This window comes from Meles meles, chromosome X (genome assembly GCF_922984935.1).
Source record: "Meles meles chromosome X, mMelMel3.1 paternal haplotype, whole genome shotgun sequence".
Classification (NCBI taxonomy): Eukaryota; Metazoa; Chordata; class Mammalia; order Carnivora; family Mustelidae; genus Meles; species Meles meles.
Genome location: NC_060087.1, coordinates 127,338,647 through 127,364,769, shown reverse-complemented (window position 1 = coordinate 127,364,769; position 26,123 = coordinate 127,338,647). Strand labels below are relative to the sequence as shown.

At 43.1% G+C, this 26,123-nt stretch overlaps 1 protein-coding gene across 1 annotated transcript in view; it reads right to left on the bottom strand.

Annotated features, from left to right (window-relative positions):
• Positions 1-26,123, bottom strand: part of AFF2 (AF4/FMR2 family member 2) — a 492,304-nt gene that overhangs the window by 24,911 nt on the left and 441,270 nt on the right. The window contains exons 9-12 of the mRNA XM_045994381.1: positions 10,155-10,314; positions 7,495-8,499; positions 6,245-6,366; positions 2,034-2,256 (exon numbers count right to left, since the gene is read on the bottom strand). Coding sequence (XP_045850337.1) covers positions 2,034-2,256; positions 6,245-6,366; positions 7,495-8,499; positions 10,155-10,314 — 1,510 coding nt within the window. The remainder of the gene's footprint in view (positions 1-2,033; positions 2,257-6,244; positions 6,367-7,494; positions 8,500-10,154; positions 10,315-26,123) is intronic.

The following is a 26,123-nucleotide window of genomic DNA, read 5'->3' as shown; positions in this document are numbered from 1 at the left end:
GTAACAATTGTTGGGATGGATAGGGAGCAAATACTTGACAAATCATCATGGATTTTATTCAACCCAAACACAGAAAAACATCGAAGCCTTCTAAAACTCCAGGTTTCCAGTGCCAAAGCCAGATGGCCTGGACCAAGCAGTGGAGTCAACCCAAGATGGTCCCACTTATCTCTATGATCAAGCTATGTGACAAGGACCCCAAAGCACTGCATCCACTGTGCACATGACACTGATGTCAGTCCTGGCACAGCTGACTTGATATGGCTGCCTTCAGTCATGATCATGCAAGTTACACAAATGTGGTCTCCATCCATGTTCAGCCATCCATTGAATCAATAAAAGAGACTTCATGCCAAAGTGGAATACAGAACACTCTGAGAGCAGAGAGATTGAAAATCCTTTGGGAGCTGGAAGAAGCCTTACAGATCATCTAATCAAATCCACTCATTTCATGGACTCAGAGCAGTTTTGTAATTTGCCCCAGTCCATAGAAAACCTGTTGAAGTTTTAACACCAGGCACCAAGCCTCCTAACCTCCAGGCTAAAGCAAAAATGTATTTGTCTTCCAGATTTCAAGTCACTTATGAAAGGAAGGGGCAATGGGTAGTCAGTCATGGGAGCTTCTCATGGGAGACTCCAATGAGTTCCTTAAGGAGGGCAATCCACTTCTAGGTGCCGATGGAACCATATTTATCGGGTTTCCCTAGTAGCTTTTAGTTCTTATAGATATGACTTTGCTGATGCTTGTAAGCATTACCATTGTCACTATCACAACTGTATTAGGCACCTAATTCTTTGTGCCAGTATACCAGGCATTGTATTAAGAGAATTGCCTAGGTCTGGCATATGCCCTCCTAAAGCTTGCAAGAGAAAAGAGCACCAGTTGGAGTTTACCATATTAATTACATTCTGTATGAAAAATGGTATTGATAGCATAATTACTATTTAGAATAGATGGTTTAATTTCTAACGAGGTCAGCATTTTTAAATGTGAATGCAAATATTGTGTGGGTGCATGCATGAACACACACACAATTTCATATGCAAAATGACTATTTTACAATAGCCCAATTGCTCCATACCAGCGATGAAATTGGCCTAGATATGCATGCCATGCCAGTCATTTCAGATAATGGAGGACTCTACCTTGGAGTCCTTCAAGCTCAGAGGCCTTGTGGCTTTTCATGGAGTGGCAAATGGGCATGTTCAGTCCAGGGTCCCCCAGGCTGGCATAAAGACATTTGAAAGCTCATTGATTTTCCCATATTTGCTTTTTTACTTTACACTTAAAGGAGACTAGATGCATACAGATGCCACATCTGCACATACATACATTTACATGGAAAAGCAGATGCGTTTGTCATTAATATTCACTGGTGACACTTTGCTTGTGGCTTCCGTGCTTTAGGTACCTATACACGAGACAGATGGAAAGACTGCACAGATGTGAAAAATGATGCAAAGTCTCAATTTTCTATGCTAACAGAGCAGCGGTGCTGAAAATCCAAAGGGCTGGATAATCCTTTAGTTGAGCTTAGAACCACAGCTGTGAGATTTTTACCAACAGATTCACCTTTTAAATCCCATCCTTTTGAGTCATTATTGTAAACACAATTCACACCTGCTGCACTGGGTGGTGGGAAGATGCAACTGTGAGTTCCAGCCCCAATCCAGTGACCTTGGGCAATCCCACCCCATCCACTGGTTCTTTCATTCACTGAATGATCAGTGCTGACACCATGTGCCTGATCAGTACTTTGTGTGTCTCCACTGCCAAGATATGAAAGTATTAGACCAAAGGATGTCCAAAACCCTGAGACTCCGCATAATAATTTGTTGGGAGAAGTAAGACTGGTGAAAAACTCATCCTATGTTAAAACAATCGAGATTTGAAATAATGGAGCATTTGTGTATTTCTGTACACTGTTCTCTCTGCCTCTTCCTCCCATCCCCTCGGGGATCACAACTGGTTAGCCAAGCTGGGTCAACCTGTTTGTACCTGATGATTATAATACTTCTTCTGAGATGCTTACATTTACGGATATCCCTTTGAAAGTAGCACAGAATTTGCCTTCACTTCTCTTCGGTTTGGTACAGGTGATCTGTCCGATCATAGGGATGTTCTTGTCTTGACCAAAGGGGCCATTGCTGCCACTGATGTTTCTGCGGCGTGGAGGGTCCTCTGGCAGTGGGGAAAGCGGAGGAGGAAACAGCTTTTCTTCTTTCCTTCTATTTGCTCTCCTGGATGAATTGTTCCTGTGTAAACAAAAAGCATAGAGTGTCACAAAGTTTTGTCTCTCTTTTGTGATTTTTCCCATGATGTGGATACTTTCAATTTAAGTATGATTTTAGTTGATCGTCCTTTTACTATGGTGAAGAAAGTATATACAAAAATTCATGTAGACATAGGTATCTATAGAGCACTCTAGCTATAAATAAATGCAAATAGATGTATCTAAGAATAAACACATGTCTCTGAAGCAGAACTCCATGATAAATGTAACTGTCTAATGGAGGGTGCTACAGTATGATATTTGGAACCTTTCAAGATTCCTCTCAATTAGATTTTTTATGGAAAATCCAATGCAGACTTTAAAATCCCATCATTTTTTTAGGATGGTTCCTACTTATTTTGCCCTAGGACTTAACTGCATAATCACACAATAAATGGAACAATAAACAATTAATAGGGGGATATTTTCTTTTTTTTTAAAGATTTTATTTATTTATCTGACAGAGAGAGAGATCACAAGTAGGCAGAGAGGCAGGCAGAGAGAGAGGCAGAGAGAGAGGAGGAAGCAGGCTCCCTGCAGAGCAGAGAGCCCGACGCGGGACTCTATCCCAGGACCCTGAGATCATGACCCAAGCCGAAGGCAGCGGCCTAATCCACTGAGCCACCCAGGCGCCTAGGGGGATATTTTCTTAAGAAATATTATGCTTGTAGATTACTTAGTTATCAATAACACACTAAATACTTTTGTGACACATTGAGAACCGTATGTTCAACTTATTCTAGGCCCACACCTAGGCACAAGAAGCCCCTGACCTTACACTGTTATACTGGAGTACTGATGTGCTTCCCTTTATAGAACCCATTTGGAAACTATTTTTTCATATCGCCATAAGACATCTGTAGTCCTAGAAGTACTCCCATGCTTTCAGACTGATTTATCTGTCCATTAAATGGGCACCATCAAAGAGACAGAGACTTCAAATAAAACAGAACAACTAAAACCTTATGCTAGCTGCTTAACATGGTAATTGGGTCATGGATTTTCATTTTAGTTACTGACTTAGCCTAATCAATGAAGATTATTTGAATTTTAATCTTTTCTTAGACAACTAATATGGCACTGTGCAGCCATTTACTTTCCATGATTATTGATACAATTTTCAATAGCAAATTAAGTCAAAAAGAATTTATGTTTTCCTCTTGGTCAATTTCATTCAGTGTCTAGAAATAATAGATTTACAATATGTCAAGGCAACAAATCAAAGATAAACAAGCATTCAAGTGGTCTGATTTCCCTGAGATGGTAGAAGTTAATGCAGTCTCCTTGTTCCCCTTCCACTGTGTTGCCCAAGTTTGCCAACTATAATAACATTTGCCATCTTCTCCAACTTTTGTTTCATAAATGTGGCCCTATCTCAAGTTTTGTGAAGCAGCAAAATATTTAAGAACAGTAACCATTTCTGCCATTACATTAATTAGTTAAGATTAATCAAAAAATATTTGCCAATGGACTTTAAAAATTGTTTTGACATGTAGAACCATTTTAAGATAGCTGTGATGCCCAATAAAAAGGATGGCAAACTGTTGAATTAGGACTCATGTCCACGAGGAAGCTCTGTAGCCATCAGCTCACATTAAGTATGATCATTACAGAAGCGGTGGACATCAGAGAGATGTCAAGCATTGCTGGAGTGTCTATGGGAGGTGAGTGGTTCATTAACTACAGCCACTCCTCCATTACTTGAACTGCGTCTGATTTGCCAGTGACCACTACAGTCGTGCTTGGCCTTCCCATCTGCCACTGTACACAGAACACCATACACAGTCTAGCACATTCTGTGCAGTGGGCACTGGTCCCCTGACCCCTTTTCCATCTGTTTGGTAGTAATCTGGAACCATGGGACCTTCAATAACTTCCCTGGTGAAGGATAACCAGAGAGCATTTTCTAGAAATCACTCTATCACCATTATGGCTTCTTATTACAAGAACAGGTTTTGCCACTTGGGCACCTCTTGTAGGTCAGAGGGGGACAGTGGACAAGATAAGTGTGTCACTACCACCACCCAGTGCTTCAGAGGCCTTGCTGATGCTTCAAGCTCCCAAGGAGGTGGGTGTGTGTGTGTTGGGGGGCAGGGGTGGGATCAGCAGTGTCCTCCTGTTAGATGATGGAGAACTGTGGCTGTCATAGTCTGGTGTGGCATTCTTTGCTGGGTTTAGAACATTCATTTAGGAAAGTGAATGTTTACAAATTTCTAAGAATTTGGTTTAGAAGGTCAACAAGGCACAAAGGAGCAGATGGAACTTGAGGAGGGGGTTCCTGGGAGAAGAGCCCTGAGAGGCCAGTCCTGACTTCATTCTCTCTCTCAGCTCTGGAGATTTTTTCCACAGACCTGGGTTTATTTGATGAGCCTAAGAATCTGGTCCAGGCCCTTCCTGAATGACGAATGCTACTAGGTAAACACTGCTTTTCTAATGAGTACAAAAGCAGAAAGATGATAAAGACCATGAGTTAGCAACACCATTTTCTGAAGAACAAACTCAAATTACCAGACATTTACTTAATACTTGGTTGTGTCTCTTCCATGAGATGGGAGAAGTGGAGGGTCACTGGGCTGCTTAGAGAGACTAGTGTCAGAGACTATTGGTTGTGGCAACACCTCCTGCCCTTTCCTTGTGTCTTTTGGTTGCCTGAATGGGTCAAAGCCTGGACACTGGGGAGCTATGGCTACAACAGCCTTACCATTTCTGTCTGTCTTCCAGGGAAGGAGGAGGGCCATGGAAGGACCATGCTTGATTCCCAGATAATGAGCTTGCTTCCCCACAGGGTTGGCTCACTTGGGAATGAAGAGGTCAGCTTGCCCCACTGGAAGGGTCCCTGGGTCTGAGAACTCCAAGTATGTGAAGGGATGTTTCAGAGCAAAGTTATACCAGATGCACTGTATGAAGAGCCACAGATTCTCAGGGAGAGGAGAAGCTTGGGGCCCCAATATCCTTATTATACCAAGTGGATAGAGAGGTAATTGGTCTTTTCCTTTCATCTCAAAACAATACAGATCTCAACAACCGCAAGCTGAAAACTTATTTCCGACATCTTATCTGTGGCAGATTTATACCATATCACTGATGTTAAACAGTAATCTGTGAAATCAATTGTTTAGCAGCAGTTAGCCAGATTGCCTCTCTGTTCTGGGCTGCTAATAGGCTCCAAAACTGGTCTTTGATGGAAGTAATCTTTAATGTTGAATGATTTATGGCAATAATTATCCAGATGGAATGGTTCCGGTAGCTAACATGACTGTCGGTTAAGTGATAATTCTAAGATGCAAGAACTTGGTCACAATGCTTGGTAGCAACAGATCTCACGACTTCTCCAGGGAAGACTGGGGCCATCTGAGTGAGGAGGAGAGGGAAGCCTCCTGCCTGACTCTGGCACTAATGGATGCATCCCCAGCCAGCTTTCCCTGACAGACCATGGCCCCGGGGTGGGAGGCAGCTCTCAGATGTTTCCTCTCTGTGGCATCCTCAAACATGTCACTCCCCTGGCCTCTCAGGATGTCAGGATGGACCTACTAGCCCTCAAGCTCTGTCTTTAAGTCACAGAATGGCACCAAAGAGGAAGCAGGAGCTGGGTCATTGTGCAAAGACTGCTTTCATCGCCATCAAAACTGGAAGTGGCCTAGAAGCAGGTGATCTGGGTGCTCTCTTAATTCCTTTACTCCTTTTACTCTTCTCTTCAGGCTAAAAGGTCACTTTGGCCAAGTTTGGTCCCCACATAAGTTGGACTACAGAAAGATTACTATAGAGCTCACGGAATATGCAAGATTTGGCAGTCTGCATTCCAGCTTTCATCCCACCCTTGGTAGACTAGCTGTCAGGACTGGCTGTTTCCTTACTTGCCATTCCTCTGAAAGAGGACTCTCCCCACCCCACCCCACCCCCAAAAGGTTTCCTTTGATAATTCTGAGGGGTCCAAATAATCGAGGTGTCCTACCAAGACAGGGAAAACTCACTCTTTAGTGTGCAGAGGCTTGTGGGGTGGCGCTGGTGAGATGCAAGGGGGCAGCAGGCAGATAGCGGGGGCCTCGTCCAGGCGTTGCTTCTTCTCAGGGATTTTCTCTGCAGTTTCTGTTGGCTTTAATGGGAAGAAAAAGACAGAACTTGAAATACATGGCACATGCCGACACTGAAAAACCATGAGCAAGGTGGATAGTTTGCTTCTATTTTAACTTCTAGTTTTGCTTGGGGAGTTAAATGCACACCTTTGCTCAGACAGAAAACAATCAGCCAAGAAGCTGGCATTTGAGCAAGTTGAGCTGCGCTGTGAACCTCTGATTAAAGATTGCGGGGCACAGGAATCTCTGACTGAATGTAAAGAGAACCTATCTTTTTCAGACTCCTCTTCCATCAACAATGCCCCCACCGGTGAGTAGCAGAGAAACTAACACTGCAGCTCTAACATGGCACGAGGCTGTGCAAACAGCCTGGGGCTCATATAAAGGTCACTTAGACAACCAATAACACGCCAGGCAATAAACCATGTGTAAGACACGCCTTTGCATTGGCTGGTTCTGAAGTTATCCCTGTCATCCTGAAGAGGGGTGAAGAGTGAGGGCCAGAGCTCGAATTCACGAGGCAGAGATTGAGGGTTGCCCTTCTGGTGATAGTTTGTAGCCCTGGAATTCAGTCCTAACCTCTTGCAGGTGAGGTTTCTATGAGTCAGACCAACCACACAGCTCTGGGACCCAGCAGTCTGGGCAGACTGTGTGTCTGCTAGGAGCCGGGAGCATCAAAGTATAACTGGGGTGTGGGGATACTGATGTGTGTCTGGAGAGATTAACGAGATCCGGGGGGGCATGTTGAATGCTTGGGATCACCTGGGTGCCCTGCGGCTGCCAGGGTGGGGACTGTGGGGGTGACCCTGTGAGTCTATGAAAGCCGGGGAAGCTTAAGGAGCCAATGCTAGGGACTGGGTGCCGGGGGAAGGCAACTGTCTCCACAGTCTTCTTTCCTTCCCATCATAATCTCCCATGTGCCATTTCGGATACTCTTCATATTGGCTGCCCAACCCCGACCATTTCTAATACTTTCTCCTTGGTCATACTGAATCCAGCATTTCCCATGGAAAGCATCATTGCCCTCCAGAGACTGCACTCTGTGGCCGTTAACTTCTTTGCACATGAGGCTTAATATCAAGTTCGCCAACACAGAGCTGCTGCTCACGATCCTTCGGCACACCATGGGGGATGGGGGGACAGCCTACCTTGTGTTTACGCTTGCCCTTCAGGACGGGTTTTTCAGCAGCTGCAGCCGTGGTCTGGCGCTTGGGCTTGGACACAGACTCCCTGGTGTCTGGCTTGGCTGGTGTCACTTGCAGGGAGTGGTGGCCGGGTACTCTAGACAGCAGGTCAAGGTCAATCTTCACCCACAGATTTTTCAGGTTCTCGTGATCTCGTAGCGGGGACAGCTCGGTTTGCATGACAGGGGTGGGTGAAAATGCAGGCTCTTCACTACTGGTGGTTAGGCTGTTGTTACTACTGCTGCTGACCAAGGAGCTGAGGGTCAGGCTGGCACCACAGGCTTCCTTGGATTTGGCAGTATTGCCTCCTGGAGCAATGCAAGGAGGCAGGACCTTAATCTGCAAGGTCTCTTCCTGATCGGTGTTGGAATCGGACGTGGACGAATCTGTTTCTATGAATTCCCGGGACTTGGGCACAATCTTGCCAGGTCCTCTGTACTTCTTTTTCTCGGCAGCCAGGGGAACATTTGGCCTCGGTTCCTTCCTAGGGACTGGTTTGTGGGCAGTGACTTTGTTGCGGCCTCTTGGTGGGTCAGGAAGCTCCACGCTTTCTTTTTCTTTGGGGGTGCTGCTGGTAATATTTGGTTTGGGCCAGGTAAACTCATCAATGCTGGTGTTTTTCTCAGCTTTTTTGGGCTGTTTTTTTCCAATTGTCCTTTGAGAGGCTGTTTCAATAGATGTCGACAACTTATGCTTCAAAGCCTTGGTTTCTGGAGTTTTCTGCGTCGGCCGTGGACGGGCTTTCTCCCTGATAAGACTGAGGAGAGGCCTCTCTTTGGGTTCAGCCAGGATCTGGCTGGGGGTTGTTTTCACTTTGACCTGGACTTCCATTGGCTGGATGATAGGAGGAGGCACAGACACTGTCTCCATGGGTGTTTCATTTTGGCCACAAATAAATGACTTGTTCTGGGATGCCACTTTGTTAAGCCATTTATCCAACTGCCACTTGTTGGTGGAGGGCGGCTCAGGCTGCAGATGAGAAACAATAGCAAGAGTGAACCTCACATCTTGGAAGAATCTGGAAGGACCCTTAGTACACTGAGTGTTGATAAAAGCTGTGGATGTTAAGTGCCCATTCACACATTTAAAGACACACATGGAATCTAAATTCATCAAATTACCCAAAGAGACAAATACTCCGCAAACCAGCCTCGATCTACTTATTGCAACAAGCTTCCACCCCTCTTTTGAAAGCAGTCTCCACTCTGGCCAGGAAGGAAAGAATTATTCACAGAGAGTTTGGGCACAGAGGCCTGGCTGGGAAAACTGTTCCCAAAATCCCTTGGTGGGACTCATTGCTCAACCTCTCACCAGGAGGCAGAAGTAATGATCGTGGGTCCTGAAAAGCAATGTGAACGTGCCTCAAATGTAATTCAACAGGAAAGATTTTCTATTCGCCAAAGTCCCAGTGCCTTCTCTATGGTGCTGTAATTCACTGCAAAAAAGGACAAGCCTTTTCTGTTTTTACTGAAGGATGAAAAGATTTGACTTCCCCCAAACCACCACACTTTCCCAGTGTATGGGCAATAACCAGTTGATGGGGACATGCATGCAGACATTAGTGTCTGCTGTTAAGCCACGGAAATGATGCATACAATCCAGGTGCTTGATTCCCAACTCTGAATTCTGCCTGCTGAACTAAAAGAGCCATCATTTTTATTAGAACTGCTATTCTTTTGAAAGTCAATCAGCTGAGGCTTAATGGTACCAGCCAATAGAGGGTGAAAGAATTAAAAACACTTGAGTATCCATGAGTCCACCGCACACAGGGCAGTGGCAGACAAGTGTTGGGGAAAGTTCTTTCTTAAACTCTCAGAACCTTATTCTCTAATCTGTAAAATGGGAATAGTAACAGCAAGGACCCCAGAGAAGTATTATGAGGATAACACGAAAAAGTGAAGGTTAAGAGCTTCTCAGCCCAGGACCCATGTTCAAACAGTGCTGGCTATGACTAATGGCAGGGTTGGTGCTACTGCATTCTCCAATATTTCTTTCTGATGATCATGGAGCCCTGGAGTGGATCTACCTGCTGTAAGGGGTGCAGGCTTGGGACCCCAAAGGGGTTATTCTGGACTCAGCAAGGACAGGAGGGGAAGAGCTCATTGTTTTTTATTTCAAAAGTATAATTTGTATATTTTAGGGAGCCGTGTTCAATATTTTCATGAATTATCATCAAACACATTTGGAGGATGCAACCAAAATTTTCAAAAATCCATCCCATTTCTTGGGTCTTCCTTGCCAAGTGGCAACTCATCACTTTAACCTGGAGTCAGGGGTGGTATCCCTGGGACCAGAAGTAGGTCTGGTTGACTGGTTCTCTCAAAAAAGGAGTGGCAAACCCGGTCATGACTCTTCCAGATTTACACATGAGAAGCTGGGGGCTCAGAGGAGCCAAGTGGGTCACATAGCAAGGAATGTCCTTCTTTTGGGTCTGTGCAATTATATGATTTAGAGGAAAAAATGCTTTCAGATACCTAAGTACTTTACTGAAGTATTTATTGTGTTGGGTGTGTGTGTGTGTGTGCACGCGCACATGCACGCACACATGCATGTGCACTGGGAGTGCCACCCAACCTGGTGGCCGGTGAGAGGCAAATCGCACTTGTAGCCCCCACATCCCTCACCTCTGGAGTGGCTGCACGAGGGGCCTCATTGGATTCACTGTCAGTGGTGCTGCTCTCAGAGTCTGAGTCTGACTCAGAGCTGCTCTCAGAGTCACTGGAGCTGCCGGATCCCCCACTGGCTGGCACTGCGGGTGGCGGCTGAGGTGTGGCCAAGAGTGGGCTGAAAGAAAAATGACATCATTCATTCCCTCACTTTGTCTCCCATCATCAGGCCAAGGGCCTGCCCTTGCGCAACATCAGGGCCTATGATCTGTCAGATGCAGGCCGACTGGAGTACACCGTCCTATTCTATAGATGGGAAATATGAGGCTCAGGAGGCCTGGTGAGTGGTTGAAGGTCAAACGTTTCATTAGAACAGGGCCTGAATGTGGCCAAGTTCCTTGGGTTCCACGACACTACCTTCCCTCTCAGAAAAGCCTAGCCTCCCGCATTCCACATGAACTCTTTAAGACAAGGGTGCATGCCTTCTGGACCCAGAGACAGATGCTACAGACTGACACATAGCCATAGATTCTTAACGATCCCATGCTTTTGGGGTTGAGATAAGTTTTCATTTCCTATGGCCATCTTGTTCAGAAACCCAGAGGTTTGTCACAGGGCTGTGGACTCAGCTATACACACGGTATAGTCCTCTCACAAAGGAGGGGTGAATTCGACCCCCATTTTAATCGGGGGAAACTAAGGTCCACAGGGAGAGAGGCTGGCCTCTGCCTCCCACTAGTTGGAGAAGTGAGATGGGAACTCCAAGGGCAGGGATTGCGAAAAACATTTTCACTGCTGGTGCCCAGCACCTAGCATTGAGGTGGCCAGAGTCACATTTCTTGGCCTCCTCCACCTTAATTTTTATCAACTCTTTATAAAACTCTTAGAAGGAGATACACTCATAAGGCACCAAGCAAGTTTAATGATTGATTTCAAATCTGTAAAGCTGACCAAGCAAAGTATTTGGAAATTGACACCATTTGCCACTCTGCCTTCATTGATAATCAATAGTCTTCCTTACTAATCGTTTGCTCCCTGTGCCCATAACAAATCAGCCTGCACCGTCTCTTGCCATGGTGGATGATATCCTCACCCCGTCCTCAGGCTCACTATGAGAAGTGTGGTTCCAGCCTCAGGGGGTGGGGAGGACTCTCTTTGCACCTACCCCCATCTCAGCAGCCTAATCTCCTCCTTGGAAGTAAGTTCATTGCTGGCGAGTATTGCTGCTGTGTCAGTGGCTGCACCCCCATCTGCTGGGCTTACTGCTGTTCATGCTCCCAGCTCCCAGCTAGGCTCTCTCCCCCCTTCAGCTCAGTCAGGAGAGTGCAGTCCTTATCCCAGCGGCACCTCGTACTGTGGTCCCACTTTCAAACTGGAGTGAGAGGGACCCCAAGGACCCCTCTGCCCAAGATTCAGGAGGCACAGAGCACTATTCCTTGCCTGCCCCCACCTGTCCAATGCAGAGAGCCTTTTCACTCCATGTGCCTTACCTCCCTAAAGACTGCCTTTTTAATCTCCCAGTTAGGTATTTTCTTTCATAAAGCAAAGCTCATTTTAAAATTCTATCTGCTAAGTAAATGCTATCTGAAAGTACATTTCTCTGCCAAATACACCAAGAGATTACGGGAAGCAGAGGAAATAGGGGACTGTATCCCCTGGGTAAATGCACTCACACGCACCTGTGCGCCTGTGTGTCCCCAACAGCTGGGGGGGGGGCAGGGTCCTCCAACCGAGCACTCTCCTTCCCTTCTTCTTTTGCCGGTCTCTCCTTTATGGCAGTAAAGACTCCATATTTATGCAAAGTACCCTCTAAATCTAATCAATTGTTTTTGTCTCTGGTTACTAAATAAAGACGGAGGGAACAGATTTAATGAGACCAATCCAGACATTATGCTAACTTGGCCTCAGTTCCTCCCAAGTAGTGTTTCAGGTCCAGCACCGAGCAGCCACAGCCCTGAGCCAAGGGGCTGCTGGGCTGAGATACAATCAAGTGGTTTTCTAGTTTTCTTCCATATCTGTGCCTTCATGTCTGGTTTTTCTTAAGACTCCGCTTATCCCAATATTACCAAACTCAAGTCTAGATTGACTTTGGAATATTTCTGGATAGAGTTTCCATTTACTGTATTATTTTTGAGCCATTGCTGTAAGAAGCAAAACAATCCCAGAGATTATTTCGCTAAAAATGAATGCACTGAGGTGAAACACATAAAGTTAGTCATCAGCTCCACCAGCTTCACAGACATAGACGGAAACTTGCGTATGTGTGTGTTTGTACACAGGTGTTCCTTATCCAAAGCCTTCTGAAGGGGAAAAAATTCTGATGTTCAGATTTTTTAATTTTAACAATGTGAATATATCATGTTTTATATATATATATATATATATATATATATATATATATATATATATATATAAAATAACTCAAGTGGGGTCTGGGAAGGATCCCCTTTTTTTTTATTGTGTTAGGTTCGTCACCATAAAATACATCATTAATTTTTGATGCAGTGTCCCTTAATAAAAGTCACTAAAAATATTACTACAATAACATTAACAGTAAGAGGTCAGGTTCTGTCATGAAATGAGTTTGTCTCAAAGTTCAGGAAGATGACAGCTCTCAGGACTTTTTAAATTTCAGAATTGTGATTAAGGGATCGTGGATGTGGGCAGAAACCATGTACGAAAAACGGACTATAACTATATGTACAAGTAAATATAGATAGATATGGATATGAAATAAAGACTCTTTTAAACCTCAGAGTGACCTTCACTGAGACTTAATAGAATGAGACCTGTGATTATCTTCCCTAAGACTTCTTACAACTTTATCTATTGTGTTCTCAGGAAGGACCCCACGGTGAGTCAGTATGGACAATGTCCCCTTGAGAGAGAATAGTGTAGAAAGAATCGGAAGAGGCTCACCAGGTTTTCATACCCACCCCGATGAACATGGATGCTTGGGGATGAGAGGGAAGGTGGACTTGAATTCAGAGAGGGTACAAAGAGGATTACAGCAGGGGGTGAAGGACTTGAGCATCTTAATGAGAAAGAATTGCTTTCTCTGGGCAGTTGGAAACAGGGAGGTAATAAGAGTTGTTTAAAATGGAAGCAAAATTGTTCTCCCCAGTACCTCCCTCTGCCTCTATTATCCATCTGCTCTTCCCAGGCTTGCCGGAGATTCTGGCTACACCCAGCCTGTGGAGGAATGTAAGCCACATATTTGAGCCTGTTTCATCCTCACTTTCTCTGGGCCCACCTTGCACCCAGCAGTGTAAACATCAATATGCGAATGACTGGCCAAGGACCACATTCTTGCCTAGAAGCCACGGTGGAACTTTCAAGTGGGCAAATCATCAGAGTATTTTACTCACAGATTTTCACTGAGACCCGTTAGCTGTTCAGCTAGTTAAATCGCCCCTTCTGCTACACTTATTTTCATACATCGCCAATTTATTTTCTGCATATATATTAAAGTGGCTACGAGAGAAGCTAGATCATGCAATACTTGGTTCTGCCTAGGAGGTGAAAGAGTAATGTGCATTTAACACATTCTTCATTCACCAAACTATATTAGAATTATTGCCCATGCACCATTTCCTCTTATATTTTAGTCATCTGTTTCTTTAAAAGAATGCTAGTGGTGACAACAAAGATAATGTGTTATATTAAAAATCATTAGCATTCAACATACTAAACCATCTATCCACAGTCTGTAAATATTACAGTGGTACTCTATGACTTCACCCTGATGCAATAAAACTTTTCAAAGGACCCACATTTGTACCAACTTCGAAGTCAGTGGCTCAACCTTTTCAGGGATCCGATTCCAGTATTGTGTTCCTCAGCGTAAGCCATCTTCAGTGAGTAGTGAAACCTCATTTTAACCCCAACCCCAATTAGTAGGTCCTCATAGTCAGGGGCCAGACCGAGGGCAAAGGAGCTGGCTTAGTAAGTCAAAGATCTTACCAGGGGAAATCCAGGGCTAGGGAAGGGGATCAAAGATCAGGTCAATGGGAGAGAAGTTTGGGAGGGATTTCCAATGCCTTGTCCAGGCAGGGTTGGCCCTGCTGTGGAAGGCTTGAGCATACCAGGGAGAAAGGTAGGTTTTAAGAGGTAGTCCAGGCACCTTAGTGTCTAGACATGACAGTCTCTCTATGCTTACACTGACTGGGCCTCTTCTGCAATAAAGAGGTTCAATTTGTGATACCAGAAGATAGAAAGTTGGAAAGCTGAATGAAGGAACTGGAATGACTTTGCCTGGAGAAGATTCTGGAGCAGGGAGGAAGAAGTTCAGATGGTGACGGTCTTCAAAAACCCAGAAAGTCTGTCCTGTGTGAAAGGGGGTGGCTTGTTCTGAGGGCCTCCCAAGGTGAAACTGGGCCAATTAGCTAGAGATACAGTTGGAAAGATCTCACCTCAGCATCAGGAAAGACTTAAAGATCAACAGCTGGGGTGCCTGGGTGGCTTACTTAGTTAGGCATCTGACTCTTGACTTCAGCTCAGGTCATGATCTCAGAGTGGTGAGATCAAGCCCCACATGGTCTCTGCGCTGGGCATGGGGACTGCGTAAGATTCTCTGTCTCCCTCTCTCCTACCCCTCCCTCTTGTGCCCTCTCTCACAAAAAATGTGTAGGAATGGCCCCAGAAGGAAGCCAACCCTTTGTAGGCCAGTGAGCCAATGCCTTTAGTTGACCAGGTAGCCAGCAACAGAGAATATGGTAGATATATTCCTATAGTGGGTCCCAAGTGGGTTTGGATGATCTTTAAAATATTTTCCAGCTCAAAGATTCTGATCCTTATGAAAGCACACTGTATAAAGGATTGTGAGGGGGACATTTTAAGACCCCAGAGGAAGCATTTGGGGACATGTCTGCACAATCCAGTCTGCTCCTTAAGGCAGTTCTGCAGTGTTCTGCTCTTGGCAACACTTTATCAGTCACAGAGCTCTTGTGTGAGCCTCAGAGGATTAAGGCTGCATTTCTGTAGGGCTATTTTATAAATCAGACTTTTCACTAATTCAGATTAACAGCCTCCAGAAAGGCAAACATCTGCATCAGTGCTGATTCTAATCCTAATTTAACTGTAAATTCCTTTCTCAGGAGATAAACAGGAATGATGAATTGGCCATTCTGCTCAATCAAGCTGTGTGGGCATCAAAAACCAAAGGATCCAGAACGGTTGACAATTTTGTAGTGGGAAATGTGCATGGGAAGCGTCTGACAAGCAAGGCCTTACTTATTGATCTTGGCAACATATTTGGCACATGACTGGGATATGCCAACGACATGTAGCAGGAGATGGTTGTTGAGACTCATATGAATTTCATCAACATGAACTTTTTCCAGTTTTATAGGAATGAAACGTCTGTCTCCAAGATAATTTGAAATGCTTCCATATTTGAAGTTATCATTAAGTTGTAAACGGATGGCCCTGGGAAAAAGGAATCAACTTTTATTGCTGATCTTACCCCTCTTCCTCATTCTCCTTTCTGAACTCTGGGTTCTAGAATTAGAACAATCTGCCTTCACCGTGCTAGGCCACTAGAGGCAGATACTCTGAACCCTGAACCTATCCCAGCCAGAGGGTAGGAGGAATCCACTTTTGGTCTGAGTCAGTAGTTCTGACCTCCATCCTACCCACCTCCAGGAAATCCCTTTAGCCACCTTATCCAGTAGAAAGCATATGCAGAAGCATTATATGTAAAGCAGATAAAGGCAGAGAAATAGGGATTGGGCAAAAAGTAAGGAGAGTGTGTTGCCAGCAGCATCCTCCTCCCTGGGTGGCCCCCAAGCACAGTTTGAAAGTAAAGTGCTTCGTATCTCAATAGTATCACCAGCAACTCAGGATCAAGTGTCTTTGGTGTTAATGCAGTAATTCTGTTGATGAATGTTGATAAGTGAATCACTTTCAGCTGTAATTTGGGCCACACTGGAGATAATCTTTGTTCAACATGTGCACACTGGGTATCTGCCTTTTTTCCCCTTTTCAATGATTTATTTTTATTTTATTTTATTTTATCTTATTTTAGAAAGAGAGAGAGAGAGTGGGAGGGGTAGGGGCAAGGGAGAGAGAGAGAGAATCTCAAATAGGCTCCATGCCCAGCATGAGCCAGACACAGGACTTGATCTCACTACCCTGAACTCTTGACTTGAGCTGAAACCAAGAGTCAGACATTTAATGACTGAGCTACCCAGGGGACTTTTGGGTCCTGACCAGCCCCAGGCCCTTGTCTTCTTTTCCTGCCTGTGGCCTGTCTCCGTTTTTACTCTATTTCACACATCTAAATAGCTATGTTTCCTCTATTGCTTTTTTTTTAAATTTTAAAGATACACAATGGAGTATTATGCCTCCATCAGAAAGGATGAATACCCAACTTTTGTAGCAACATGGACGGGACTGGAAGAGATTATGCTGAGCGAAATAAGTCAAGTAGAGAGAGTCAAGTATCATATGGTCTCACTTATTTGTGGAGCATAACAAATAACATGGAGGACATGGGGAGATGGAGAGGAGAGGGAGTTGAGGGAAACTGGAAGGGGAGATGAACCATGAGAGACTATGGACTCTGAAAAACAACAGAGGGTTTTGAAGGGGCGGGGCGGGGGGTGGGAGGTTGAGGAACCAGGTGGTGGGTAATAGGGAGGGCACGTACTGCATGGAGCACTGGGTGTGATGCCAAAACAATGAACACTGTTATGCTGTAAATAAACAAATAAAAAAAAAAGAAAAAAAAATTTAAAGATCTAATGGGTTTAAAGATGCCCTTCAACAGATGAATGGATAAGGAAGATGTGGTCCATATACACTATGGAGTATTATGCCTCTATCAGAAAAGATGAATACCCAACTTTTGTAGCAACATGGATGGGACTGGAAGAGATTATGCTGAGTGAAATAAGTCAAGCAGAGAGAGTCAAGTATCATCTGGTTTCACTTATTTGTGGAGCATAACAAAGAACATGGAGGACATGGGGAGATGGAGAGGAGAAGGGAGTTGAGGGAAATTGGAAGGGGAGGAGGACATGGGGAGATGGAGAGGAGAAGGGAGTTGAGGGAAATTGGAAGGGGAGGTGAACCATGAAAGACTATGGACTCTGAAAAACAACCTAAGGCTCTTGAAGGGGCGGGGGGTGGGAGGTTGGGGGAACAAGGTGGTGGGTAATAGGGAGGGCACGTATTGCATGGTGCACTAGGTGTGGTGCAAAAACAATGAACACTGTTTTGCTGAAAAAAAATAAATAATTTTTAAAAAATAATAAAAAAAAGAGGGGCGCCTGGGTGGCTCAGTGGGTTAAGCCGCTGCCTTCGGCTCAGGTCATGATCTCGGGGTCCTGGGATCGAGTCCCGCATCGGGCTCTCTGCTCAGCAGGGAGCCTGCTTCCCTCTCTCTCTCTCTCTCTGCCTGCCTCTCTACCAACTTGTGATCTCTCTCTGCCAAATAAATAAATAAAATCTTTAAAAAAAAAAAAAATAATAAAAAAAAGAAAAATAAAATAAAAAGATCTAATGGGTTTATAAGATTCATGAATCAGGCAGCAACCCATCTAGTTAATAGAGGAGAGCTCCTTCTCCTACTGGTTTTAAAGAGGTAGTTTTACGGGCACCTGGGTGGCTCAGTGGGTTAAAGCCTCTGCCTTTGGCTCAGGTCATGATCCTAGGGTCCTGCGATCGAGCCTTGCATGGGGCTCTCTGCTCAGCAGGGAGCCTGCTTCCTCCTCTCTCTCTGCCTGCCTTTCTGCCTGCTTGTGATCTCTGTCTGTCAAATAAAAAAAATAGGTAGTTTTAATCTAGTGGGAAGAACACGGGATTGGAAGTCAGAAGATCTCTTGAGTGTTACCTTGTATACTTAAGCACTTAACATAGAGTTTCTGATTCCTCATTTGTGAAATGGGTCTACTATATCACATAGGCTGTAAGAGGACGTAGTGAACACATTTAGGTGAGACTTCTCAAACATTAGTATATACACAACTCAGCGGGTGACTCATTAACACGCAGGGTTGAATTCATTAGGCCTGGATGGAGCCCAAGTTCTGCGTTTCTAACCCACTGCCCAGGGAGGATGATATTCCTGGTTGGTGGGCCATACAGAGAGCAGTGAGGCTAAAACCTACATGGGCTATTCAGACATAAGCTTCTGGGGCAAAACCTAAGTTGGGGATTTTGAAACTGAGGTAAAAAACACACTTTTGAGATCAACTGTGGATTTTATGTTTCTATAATTATTCTGCCCTCCTTTAGCAATAGGCAAATAGGACCACCTTATGATATTTTAAGTCAGCTGAGCAGTTGTGGCTGAAGAGGTTGTATCAGATTCCTTCTGAGAAGCTTAGAACGTTACTGAGGCTACCTGCCTCTACCAGTGGTTGGCAAAAGGCTAACCTTTGAATGAGGCCCACGGCTCCCTGCAAAGCTCAAAGACAACTCGCCACTAGCCTGGCTGAGGCAAGGGTGGGACCCACTGTAGGAATGGCTGCAGTTGGGACACTCTTACTATTTCCAGAGTACTGAGACTTAGTACCAAACAATGTCAAGGTGAAAAATTGTTTTAAGGATACTAGGGGACAAAGTTCAATGTGCAGTTTCAAAGAAATGAAAAGAAAAACAGAACAAAACAAAACAACAACAACATAAAACCAAACCCAACCACAGGTACCTGGCTTCCACCTAGTACCCTCTGGGGCGAGACAGTACCGTGGAGGTGCTGACATGCACCTGGTAAAGCTAGTCAGCGCTGACTAATGGGCCAGTGACATCTTGAGAACACCACACGTTGCATTTGGGAGAACAAATCTGCATTTAAATTCTTCTGGAAATAATTAAAAGCCACACAGACTTTTCTGCTATCAGTCAGAGCTGCTTCCATCAAACAGCTAGACAGGTGGCAAAAAATCATAGCCAGCAAGGTATTTTTGTCCCTTTTGCCTTTCAAGTGCATTGACAAAAATGGGAGCAAGGGAGAGAATGAAGGCAGGCAAGTGACCGTGAATGCCAACTCCCATGAGCCCTGCTCTCTACCAAAGCAAAGCATGAATGATTAGTATTCATACGAACACAAATGCCAGAAAATCTCAAAACAAGGTCCAACAAAGAATTCCATCAGTCACAAATCCAATGTGGAGCACACTATGTACTTTTACTGGGTGTTTTAAACCCAGAAGACAATCACTGTATGCACAGAACTGGTCTGGAGGGGGGCACAAGAGTCTGCACAACAGAAAGGCTGAAGATGCTAAGACAGTACTAAGCAGGCTGGAGATAGGCTCAGAGGGGCTCAGCAGAAGCCTCTGCCTTTTTCCTTGCGTGATAGCTTCTTTCTGTTGCCCATCATGCTTAGAGCTGCCTCGTGATTTGGCAAGTGGGCATCCCTCTTCCAACCGCTCCCTAGACTACATTTCTTCTTTGATGCCTCTCAAAGAGGCATCAAATGCCAGTCTTCTTATCAGTATTGTCTGGTCCCCTTCAGGTGTGATTTGTTACCTGATGTATCACAGACACTTGATTTAGAGAATAAGTTTCAATAGCTGAAGGCTTTATCAACCACACACACACACACACACACACACACACACACACTCAAATGCTTTGTGCACCTGACACCCTAGAGTAAAGCCCTAAATGAGTCTTCTCTATAGATCTCTGGAAAAGGGTCCCTGGGTACCTCCAATGCCTACTGTCTATGTCTCTATGGTCCCAAGAGGATACTGTCATCATTGAAGCAATGAGACCAAAATACTTTTTGCACTGCAGAGCACTTGATAATGTGCTGGCATTTTTACTCCCATGATTTCATTTGGTTGCCATAAAAACAGGGCAGATATCCTTACCACCTTCATAGGTAAGGATACAACAGATATCCTTACCCATGAAGCTCCAGAACCTCTAAGCCAAAGTCATGCAGCTGGGGTCTGAGAGGGGATTTCACCAGGCTACTGTGACTCTTTTGGCAACACCAAGTTGGCTCTAGGAAATGAAAGCAATCGGGGATCCGCTACAAAACTCACCCTTGTCACCATACTGAAAGGCAACGGGGACACAGAATTAATTCAGAATGCTTTCTTCAAGTGGCTGAATGAGAAAGTCTGCAAGAATGTGATGTTGAAAACACTGAAGGCCATCAGCACTCTATACCAGCAAGACTGTGTGGCATTTGATTCAAATGACAGATTTCACCGGGTCCAGAGGAGACTTACAGCTCACAGCGGATAGCTCTTCCATGTATACGAATAGATTTTGAGGAGTATGTAGGGGAAATTTACATGTCCTTTATCTTTCACATCATTCTATCTTTTCAAAACTTGTATTTGTTTTTAAATAGGTGATAAACATGATACTGAATTCAAAAGATACTGAAAGGGACACAGGGAAAAGTAGACCTTCGGATCCTCTATAGTCCATCACCCCGTTTCCCAACATTTTTCACGATTAATGTTTCTTATGCTTCTTCCAGTAATATCCCCATAGATTTATGAATATTGATATGTATGCTTTTAAAATAAAGTTTTTTTAAATTATAAAAGTAATAGCTTAAAAAAATTTCTGTGTGAGATGGCAGGGCATTCAATGAATGGCATTCAAAGTCACATCTATAATTTCTAATATAAAATGCATAGAATTTCCTTACTAAATGTGTCTTCATAATAGTGCCTGAGATATATTACAAACATCAGCATTAAAAGACTCAGGTGAATGACAAAAATTACAACTCACAGCACTGCAGTGTGTCACCCTACCATGAGGGAGAGGCAGTAACGTAACACATACCATGAAGAATAGAAGACGCTCAGACAGCCCTGCTTGGTGGGACTAGGCTGCAGGTTCCAAATCAGGAAACAGTCACTGAACTTCTTCCATCACAGATACTTCTTACAGATGCAGTCAATGCATGCTGGTTCTGCTTCCTCACCACTAGAAACTTCCATAGGCCCAGTAATCAGACTTTTTAACTCTTTGATCTACTGAGACTGCTTTCATTTGTGACCACCCACCTCTGTCCTCCCCACTTTCCATTGCAAGTCAGGTGTTCTTCCCTTACTCTCCTTGACCTTGCTCCCTGTTGGACTAAAAGCTTTGACTTCTTTTGTACTTGGTCCCAATGACCATGTACAACATGAGATCTCTAGGTTTCAGAATTCACAATGACTCCCTCGTGGGCAGATGTGCTCTTCTCTACGGGATTTGCCCGAGATCTATCTCCATCGACACCTTACCTTAGTGCCAGTATTGATTCTCCTCTCTTTCCAGCACATCTGTGACTTTTGTCTCCTTCCTTTTCCTGCATTGTCTCCAAGCCTTTGCTTAGCCTGTTTATTCTGTCTAGAACGACACTTCCCCCCACTTCTGCTTGCTTAAATCATTATCTTTTAAGCTCAAATTCAAATAACATAAGGTCCTTTCCAATGACTTTAATTCTCCTTGATACCTCTCTGTTCTGATTTCTTTGCACTACCTGCATCACTATGTATTACTTAATAATTCTCAAATTCTTTCATCAGGCTTACCTTTTGCCTATGCAGTTAAATTGTCCATTTTTTGATGGCAGGTGCCAGAGTTTACAGTCATTTTTTGTGTGCCCTAAGTTGCCCAGCATAATAACTTGTATGTGATTTTCTTATTATGAAAAAAATATTCCAACTGGCCTCATGAGGTGTAGAGAATCCACTCAGACGAGGTCACCTGGTAAAGAACAATACTTCACTCCAAAATGTCAATCTTTCAACCAGTTGGTTAGATACTAGTCCATCATCACCTGCCTCTTTCTTCAGCTTCAGTTCCATGGCAAAAACACAGCTTCTCGGGATGGTCATTTTAATGTAATTGGTATTTACAGTAACAGTTGTTGATGGGTTGCAGAGTGCACGCACATGCATGAACATGAGAAATAAATGGTGGCTCTTACGGAAACTGCGTGCTACACATACACACAGACCTTCTTATTATTTTTTTAAGATTTTATTTATTTGACAGACAGAGATCACAAGTAGGCAGAGAGGCAGACAGAGGGGGGGGGAGCAGGCTCCCTGCTGAGCAGAGGGCCCAATGTGGGACTCGATCCCAGGACCTTGGGATCATGACCTGAGCTGAAGGCAGAGGCTTTAACCCACCCAGGCGCCCCTGACCTTCTTATTTTTAATTAAAATGATGATTCCATTATTCCAAATCATGTGAAATGTGAGCTACTCTTGTCATATCATTTTGATACATTAACCAGCCCTGTCTACATTATGCTTGATATTAACTCCCTTTCTACTTGATGGTTTTTCTAGTGGCATAATTAATTTCCTCATGGAAGAAAAAATATTCAATCAATTTGGGATTAATATGAGGTTGAAGGACTTTCACAAAAGATAGAACTAAATCTCCTACCCCACATGCCTTGCTAATTACGACACACTCACATTAAGAACAAGAAGGTGTTCTCTTCCCATGATAAATGGGCCTGAAAATCCTCCCCAGCATTTACTATAAATCACAAAGACCATTAATAAACAGGCAGGAAAAAAAAGACAGTTTCTACAAGAATTCACTCCCATTTTTTGCCTAAGACTATCAATGTCATATTTAAAGCTGACACCGGAAAGCTTCTATACAGAAGCCCTCTAAGTAAAAAAGCCCAGCTATCTTAAACAGAGTTTCCCTGTGCCTGTTATTTTGAGTGACACCAAAGAAAACACTGGATCTTCTTAATCCTGTATTGCTCTCTGCCCCAAAATCTTGCCTTCCAGCTAACAGCCTCCCTTCTCATCAATACTAAATTAAAAGAGGTCAAGTGTAAATGAGAGAAGAAGAGGGGGCCACACTAGGCTCATCTCATGTCCAGCTTGGTTTAGACAAAAGTCTGGCTGTAGCCACCAGGAATAAGGTAGCTGAGCACATGTAGCCTTCATCAATATTGACCCCTGTATATGGAATAGCAGGGCTTATGCTTGAATCTAGATCAATAGCAACAAGAATGGCAATCCTATATCATGGATGAACACAGAGACACCTAAAAGATGACCTAGAAAGAAATGGAAATAAACTCAGGCATTTCTCCAAGAACTGGCATGATCTGTGATAATGACAAACAGGCTGGTAGTAATAAGGTCATTGATTTTGCCGTAAAGAGGAATCTGTCATGTGGAGAAATTTATCATGCAGAGAATTTAGGAAATTTAGCAATTACAAAGAAGGTAGAATTCAGAATAAAAAATACTTTAAAAACAGATTATTAAAAATGCCTTGTGAGGCTAGGCAAATTACATTTGTGGTCAGCTGAAAAACTTGGGAACGTGCATGTCCTGAGCATTACATACATAGCAAGTCACAATTATATAGGCCCCTCCCCCAGCTAAGGTCCTTAAACAAAGGTCCATCTTAGGGAGTTACAGTGAAACAAAGTGTTCACAACTTAGGGGCATTAAATACACAGAACAAGAAAGATATGTTCACTAGCAAAGCACATGATACATGCACTTTTAGTGAGATGTGACTATGTTTTCTTGCTTGATGGTATCAATGGTATCTCCAATTTCATTGCAGTTTCCAAGAGTCTTCAGTGCTCTAACTTCATCATGACAAGATCAGGGTATATTACTTTGCTAGTTGGAAATGTGGGCAAAACAAAACAAAAAACAAAAATAAAAACAAAAACAAAAACAAGAAAACTGTTGGGAGAAGTGTTTTCCAGAAGGGTTTTATATTAAAATGTTCCCTCTGATAATAATTATGTTTCAATATATATTGCAGACAACTATGCCCAAATTCAAGGTGTTTGAATGATGTGTGTTTGTGCCCATGTTTAAGTGTGTGTATGTGTGTGAGTGTGTGTGCCTGCCTCATGAGTGACAGTATATGTATGTATACATCTACTAGCTAAAATCCAAGATGGCTAATACTAAGAGATGTAAAGTAGTTTTGGCATCAGTTAAGATGATTGGCTAAGAAGGACAGCAATATTGGAAGCAGTATCATCCTTCAAGTGAGGTACATAATATTAATTTTAAAAATAATGTCATGATTTAGGACAGAAATGCTGACTTCTGTAGTACATACTGGGCATTCAACATTTAGTAGAGAACATATTGTTGCTGGCCAAGGTTGGCATTAACTCTACGTGGGTTCAAGTCAGGTATTAAAAGGAGACACAAATGTACACTCACATGTATGAGGATTAACTATTAAGTCTTATCATGTGTTAGTTTTATAAATAATATATAAAGACCAAAAAAAAGTCCAAATAACTGAAATGTGGTTATTTTTCTATCTGTTGGACAAGATTTATTAAGTAGCCAAGGGAAATGTGAACTCTTTCAGTTAGTCATGAAACTCGTGAACACTGACAGTCTTCCAGTACAGGGAAACAACTTAGTTTGCCAACAGATTAATGGATAAAGAAAATGCAGTCTATGTATTTACAATGGAGAATTATTCAGCCTTAAGAAAGAAAGAAATACTGCTGTTTGAGACAATGTGGGTGAACTTGGAGGACATTATGCTAAGTGAAATAAGGCAGACACAAAGAAAAATACTGCATGGTCTCACTTGAATGTGGAATCTAAAATAAATAAATAAAAAAAAAAAGTCCAACGCAATAACAGAGAGTAGAATGGTGCTTACCAGGGGCTGGGGGTTTGGGAAGAAAAGGGACATGTTGGTCAAAGGGTACAAATTTTCAGTTGTAAGATAAATAAGTTGTGGGGATCTAACCTACACCCCAGTGAGCATAGTTCATAATAATATATTGTGTACTTGAAATTTGCTAAGAGAGTAGATACCAAGTATTTTCACGGCAAACAGAGAAGGTGATCCTGTGAGGTGTCAGATGTGTTAGTTAGCTTGATTGTGGTAATCATCCCACAATGTATATGTCTGTGAAAATGACACAGTGTACGTCTGAAATAAATACAATTCTTATTTGTCAATCCTGCCTCAATAAAGCTGGAAAAACCTGGTAGGCTTCCACTTGGTGGTTGGATAATGATAAATTCCAGGTGTTGGTATGGCATATATAGAATTAACCCACTTTTCTAGTAGTACAGATGACCTAGTAGTAGTACAGATCTAGTACCAATGATCTCTGATATTTTTAGTAATTTTTTTTATCTTGTCAAGAAAAATAATTAAACACAGATTTTCTTTTCTTTCCTTTTTCCTCTTCCTCTGCCTCATTCTGGTGTCTTGTAATAGCTTCATTATTCAACATAATATTGTCCATTTTTAATGGTCTTTTATTTCTGAATTGTATTTTAAAATAATTTGAAAAAGTCCATTTTTAGAAATGTTTCCAGTATATGTCTTTTTGAATCATTTGAGTCATTGGAAGGGGAGAATTCCCCGCCCAGCCCCCCCCCACATATCTTATATGCCTCTAATCTATGTAAAAAACAAGTCAAATATTGAAAAGTTTTTAATAGTTATATTTCAAATAGGTCTTAGTTAACTCCATTTTGGAATGAACAGGGAAAAAGAACCCAACTTCCTATAATTTGCATGTTACTAATGTTGCCATAGAAGGGTAAGAAAGGGCACCGCTTCAACTGGAACATAGAGAGATTTTAATCAAAGCTTCCCTTGCTGTGCTCTTTCTTTAGAGACTGCCTCTTCAGGATCCCATCCTGTGTTAATTGTGTTTCCAAATTGTACACGGAACTGCAAGAGGAGACCAAAGCAACTTTTGCTCTGTGATTTTACTTTCCTTTAATACGATGGCTTATACACTGTGGTTTATTCATTTATTGGTCTGATGGTTTTTATGAGTTGTGATTCAAAATAGATTCATTTCTAGTTTCATGTTTTATAAAGATATGGAGAATGTAATATAAGTCTGAAACAATTATGGTTATGTGCCATGCAAGACAATACTGTAAATATGAGGAGAGTCTTGAAAAGCTGCTTAGCAAAATGATCTTAATGTACAAGGCAGTGTGAAAATGTAAGAGGAATCTATAATGACGATGAAGATTAGCCATTTGCTCTCTAACCTTATTTACAGAAGCAATCAGAGGTATT